Source organism: Palaemon carinicauda, chromosome 4, assembly GCF_036898095.1.
Source record: "Palaemon carinicauda isolate YSFRI2023 chromosome 4, ASM3689809v2, whole genome shotgun sequence".
Lineage (NCBI taxonomy): Eukaryota > Metazoa > Arthropoda > Malacostraca > Decapoda > Palaemonidae > Palaemon > Palaemon carinicauda.
In genome coordinates, this window is record NC_090728.1 from 72064080 (window position 1) to 72070062 (window position 5983).

The 5983-nt window shown below is 43.6% G+C and overlaps 1 protein-coding gene across 1 annotated transcript; it reads left to right on the top strand.

The window, feature by feature from the left end:
* Nucleotides 1-3385: 3385 nt before the first annotated feature.
* Nucleotides 3386-5772, top strand: LOC137639501 (uncharacterized). Its single transcript, XM_068371768.1, has 2 exons — nt 3386-4403; nt 4526-5772. Exons 1-2 carry the CDS (start codon nt 3386-3388, stop codon nt 5770-5772), a joined length of 2265 nt encoding a protein of 754 aa, XP_068227869.1.
* Nucleotides 5773-5983: the final 211 nt, after the last annotated feature.

Genomic DNA, 5983 nt, shown 5'->3' on the forward strand with positions numbered 1-5983 from the left:
AAAGAGCTCAAAACTGGACAACTTCCTCCTATACACGAACCTTCAGGTATTGCTTGAAGTTCGGATGGATGAGGATGTGGAAGTAAGCATCCTAGAGGTCTAAAGAAACCATCCAGTGGACCTTTCCTACTACTGTAAGGACTAATTTTGATGTCTCCATGGAGAACTTTGTCTTCTGAACAAAGGCGTTGAGAGCAGTGACATCCAGGACCGGGCAATAGCCTCCCTCTCCAAAAAGAGAGACATTTGATGTTGCATAGCCTGTCTCTTAGGCTCCTCTCTGTATTTGGCAGAGAGGTCTATCGGAGTAACTAATAAAGGAGGTTTCACTAGGAAAAAGATTTCGCATCCATCCTTTAGTAAAAGCACGGACTAAAGGTCTGCTCTTCTCCTCTCCCAGGCTTGCTAGAAGTAGTTAAGTCTGGCTCCTACTGTTGTCTGTGCGGTTCAGAGAAAAAGTATGCAGAAACTCTCTTGCTGATTTAGACACCAAAACCTGTGTCTTTGACCAACTCTTGAGGGAGAAGAGAGGAAGAAAAAAGGGAGTGGTGCAAAGTTATCCTGCTTCATTGCCTGCATTCCTTAAGAGACTCAGCGATCCACCCAGGGGGCTGTAAAAGTCTCTGTGGGGCTGCCAACAGGTCCTCGACCTTAACGTGGCTAGACCTCCACCTTTGCTATCCTGGCATACCTGATAAGGAAGCTGGCGTCATAGGTTTTTATGCCTCATTGCATCCAGTCTCCCATCATCCTCAAGCTCTATTAGATAATCGAGAATTTTTCTATGTACAACGACTTCTCTCACAAAGCCAGTTGTACTGCAGCATTTGTTGCTCAGGGTTTTGACGGAGGATCAGACTCAAGACCCCAAAGACCTAAGTCCACAAGCACACAGCAAACAAGGTACACTGCCCTCTCTCACAAAAGCACTAATGCACTTCCTGCTGCTCCAGCTGAATGTGTTGCAGCACCAACATCTGCAGTTAGGCTTTTTATGCTGCATTGAGGACGTGCTATTGCATTGCCCTACCAGCACCATCTTAGTAAACAGAGACTCCTTCGACGCCTTCCTTAGCAAAAACTCTGACGGCAGGACGAGGAGCAGCAGGCACAAAATAAATTGGAAACTCTTCAGAAAAAACTCTCATGAGTTTCTTAAAGTCAACTGAAGGGAGAAGGATCTTAGGAACTTTTCCTAAGAGAATTCCACTAAAAGATAAATAGGGGAAAAGAGATCGTCAATCTCTTCCTCCTACAAGTCTTTAAATGAGGTAGAGATGTCTTGTTTCTTAGGAGTCAACTCCTTAAGGTCCTGAATTCTGGCCTCAATGCTTTTAGAGGTTTAATTCTCGCTCTCCAACATACACCAAGAGTTAATTCAAGCGGACCTTCGCCTAAGAAAATAATATCTTTCCAGTTAATATTTATTTCTGTATCTTTTAATTTAGCGCCTGGCGTAACAATGTTCCAACGCTAGAAGCTCATGGTCATTACGATCGGAAATAAGACGTTCGCGATCTTGACACTAGACGTCAAGTCCAACTGCTGGATTCTTGATGCCATGCAACTGTTTGACACTCGGTTTCACCTCCAACTGCTAGATACTCGACGTCAAGTCCAACTGCTGGAAGAATGACGTCATGGAACTGCATGACACTCGGTGTCACGTCTAACTGCCTAACATTCGACGTCAAGTCCAACTATTGGAAGCCAGACGCCATGCAACTGCTTGACGTGCAGAGTCACGTGACTCTCAGAACAATGCCGTTCACGATTCAGATGCTCGCGATCTAGACACTCGGAGCTATGCTTGACACGCGGCGTCACGTCCAACTGCTTGACGCTCGACGTCACGTAACTGCTTGACGTTCGGCGTCATATCTAACTGCTTGACACTCGACGTCAAGTTCAACTGCTGGAAGCTTGACGCCATGCAACTGCTTGACGCTCGGCGCCACGTGACTTTCAGAACAATGACACTCGCGATTCAGACGCTCGGAACTATGCTGATCGCGTCTAGAGCAGTCGATCATCGAACAAGAGAGACAAAGAAGTTGCACTAAGTTACAAACATCGTGTCAAACTCTTACAGCAGCGTTAGTAGCTAGCCCTTCTGGATGCTCGATGTCCAAAGCTCTGCATTCGGTGTTAGATAACACTTTTACCTCGCCTTACCTACGGCGAGGGCGAGCATTTTGGGAAGCGTCAACAGGAACGCTCGAGGGGACTTCTGCTCGGGTCTTATATTTATATATGTAAACAACCCTTATTACTTAAGGGTTTCCAATAAAAGATGATTAGCCACATTTTACAATTGGAACATCTATATATATTATACCAAAAAATTTAGTATTCCCAAAAACGAACAAGTAAACAACAATACAAAGAATCGTGAGACTATATCGATTGTCATGAATACTACGTCGTGTGAAATTAACTGTACGCTAATTTCCTTTAATCTCTGCAAAAAGATTATCTAAAGAAAAGATACTGAGAGGACAAATATTTTTGTAAAATAACATATTTCTTTTTATCTTATACAACTTGAATACTTTGGTTTTTAAGAAGAATTTACTTTTCATAAATAATGATACAAAGAAAATTGTAATACTGTCTCGATTGACTGAGAACTGCGTAGCGTAAATTAAACTGAACGCTAGTTCAGTTAATCTTTGAAAACAGATCGAAGATTATCTAAAGAAAGTATACTAAAAGGACAAAAATTTTCTAAAAATAACATACTCCTTTTATCTTATACTGTATAACTTAAATACTTCGTAAGATAGTATTCACTTATCATTCTCTGTAGAAAAAGAAAAGAAATTGCAAGTCATACTCTAGCTTACGTCATATGACTGTGACGTCATAGAGTAGGCAGGGTGTTTACCTACCGCCATCATGACAGTAGGTTGAAAAAACTTCTAATCCTACCTTTTAAGCTATAAACATAGCAATCAAATACCAAACAAAACCAAAATAAGCGAATGCCAAAAACCAATTTAGGAGTACATCACCAAGATAACTGCTAAAATACAGGTTAATAATGAGTGAAATTCCAATGATGTTGCCGATGTGACCGGTAGGGAAAATCTGGGGATTCATGGAATGGTTCTGTGTATCTCGCGTGAGGGCGCTAGTGTACACCTGGCTACTCTATCTGCGATTGCCGCGAGTTTTGAATTTCTGCCGGACGTCAGAGGACTAAAGCTTTTTTATATAACCAGCGGGTAAGTTTAATGTTTAAAAGAGAAGAGTTATCCGTTGCACGAGATCTATGAGATTTCAAGGTCGTCTATTTTGCGTGCGAAAGAAAGATTCAAGCATACCTCAAACTATTCTTGACTTGTCCCATCTAAACCTGTTCGTTCATTGCGACAGGTTCCGGATGCTGACTATTTTGCAGATACGGACCTTACTACCCCTAGAGGCTTACACCGTCTCTATAGATCTTACCGACGCTTATTGGCATCTTCCGATAGATCGATGCTTCTCTCCCTACCTTGGTTTCAGCCTGGAGAGAAAGGGCTATGTATTCAGAGCTATGCCATTCGGGCTTAACAGAGCTCCGAGGATTTTCATGAAGCTTATCGACACAGTCGTACAACAACTTCGGGAGAAAGGCCTTCAAGTTTCGGTGTACCTGGACGACTGGCTAGTGTGGGCTCCCTCAGCACTGGACTGCTCGGAAGCAGCCACTCGAGTTGTACGGTTCCTTCAGTCCCTCAGATTTCAGATCAACTTCAAGAAATCAAGACTGGCTCCAGCTCAACACTTCCAGTGGTTGGGGATTCGTTGGAACCTCAAGTCTCACTCCCCATCTATTCCTCCCTCCAAGAGAAAGGAAATAGTAAAGGCAGTCAGGTCACTGATCAAGTCGGGGACGATCACCAGGCGACGCCAGGAGAGGGTTCTAGGATCTTTACAATTCGCCTCGGTAACGAACCCTGTCCTCAAAGTACGACTCAAGGAAGCAAGCAGAATTTGGAAAAGGAGAACCTCCAAAGCTCTTCACGACCATCAGAAACAGTCTCCAGTTTTACTGCGCAAGCAACTTCAACTGTGGTCCATTGCCAAAAGTCTTTCACAGACAGTACTGTTGCGCTTTCCTCCTCCAGTAGTGACAGACACTTCATATGGACGCCTCGTTGGATGGTTGGGGGGTCATACCCCGCTCAAGAAAGTGCAAGGCCATTGGTCTCAGAAATTTAAACAATTTCATATCAATATTCTGGAGGCCATGGCAGTCTTCTTGTCCCTCAAGAAATTACACTTAAAGGAGAACATTCATATCCGTCTTGTCCTTGACAGCAAGGTGATAGTCCATTGCATCTACAGACAAGGGTCGAGGTCTCCCAAAATAAACCACGTAATGATAGCCGTCTTTACATTGGCTCAGAAGAAAGGTTGGCACCTGTCAGCATCCCACCTTCAGGGAGTAAGAAAAGTGATGGCCGATTCCCTCTCTCGGACAAAACCTCTAGAGACTGAGTGTTCTCTTGACAAAAAATCATTCTGTTTCGTGCAGGATCGAGTCCCTGGACTTTAAGTGGATCTGTTTACGACGAGTCTCAACAAGAAACTTCCCTGCCATGTAGCACCAAACGTGGATCAAGCAGCAGTGGGAATGGACACGATGACCCTGGATTGGAATCATTGGACGAAGATTTACCTGTTCCCACCATTCAACCTCCTCATGAAGGTTATGGACAAGCTTCAATCTTTCAAAGGGACGGCGGCTCTGGTGGCTCCTCTGTGGCCAAAGAGCAACTGGTTTTCCATGGTCACAGAATTGAACCCCAAGTTGGTGCCGTTGCCCAACCCGATTCTGTCCCAGGAGGTACAGTGGGAGATTGTCTACGCTTCATCATGGAGAATGAAAAACCTTCATCTCATGATTTTTTCGATCTAGCCATAGAAAAGAAGTTCCAAATTCAATGTGATAAGTTGGAATTTGCGGAAAACTATAAGTTGTCTTCCACCATGACTCAGTATGAAACGTCATGGAAGAAATGGGTCAAATACGTGAAAGACAAGAATCCAGGGTCAATTACTATAGATTTTTGTTTAGGTTTCCTGATTGATCTGCACGCTCAAGGTCTAGCCGCCTCCATGATTTCGTCGTACAAATCGGCCCTCACTAGACCTATACTATACGCTTTTGATGTCGACTTTAACTCTGATCTCTTCAACAAAATTCCGAAGGCTTGTGCAAGGCTACGGCCATCGGCTCCACCGAAGCCTATCTCTTGGTCTTTGGACAAAGTTTCGCAATTCGCTTCAGACATAGACACACAAACGGCTTCTATTCCTGATCTCACTCAGAAAATCATCTTTTTAATTGCGATGGCTTCCAGTGCCCGTGTTAGTGAAATTGTGGCGCTTTCTAGAGATGAGGACCACATTGAACTTGTGGATAATGGTGAAGATAATTTAAAACCTGATCCCGCTTTTCTAGCTAAGAATGAACTTCCCTCTAAACGTTGGGGTCCATGGAAAATAGTTCCCCTACCAGGCAAGCCCTCCCTGTGTCTTGTGCAGTGTTTAAAAGTGTATTTACTAAGAACAGTGCAGTTTAAGGGTGGTCAATTGTCTAAGGGGGAAACAGTGGGGTCTGATTTGTTTCTGAAACAGTTAAGAGCAAAAATTACTTACTTTATTCAAAGAGCGGACCCGGCTAGTATGCCATTGGATCACGACCCAAGGAAAGTGGCTTTCTCTTTGAGCTTTTTCCATTATATGTCCTTTGAGGGACTGCAGGCATATACTGGTTGAAAGTCCGCTAGGGTTTTCTTCAGGCATTACCTGAAGCAATTAGAGGATATACGCAATTTTGTGGTGGCTGTGGGAAGTGTTATCAAACCCGCTGCAACAACGTAGCCCACAGTGCGTCCATGGGCACTCCTCCAGCTTGTTATTAGCAATGAGTAAAAAGTTGGTTTTAGCTTCAGGGAAAAAAGAAAAAATGCAATTAATCATTTCCTTT

Bases quoted from the DNA above. Each gene is read 5' to 3' on its own strand.
- LOC137639501 (XM_068371768.1), top strand. From the start codon at position 3,386: ATGCTGACTATTTTGCAGATACGGACCTTACTACCCCTAGAGGCTTAC. The intron at 4,404-4,525 runs GTTGGCACCTGT...TGTTTCGTGCAG, and splicing joins TACATTGGCTCAGAAGAAAG to GATCGAGTCCCTGGACTTTA.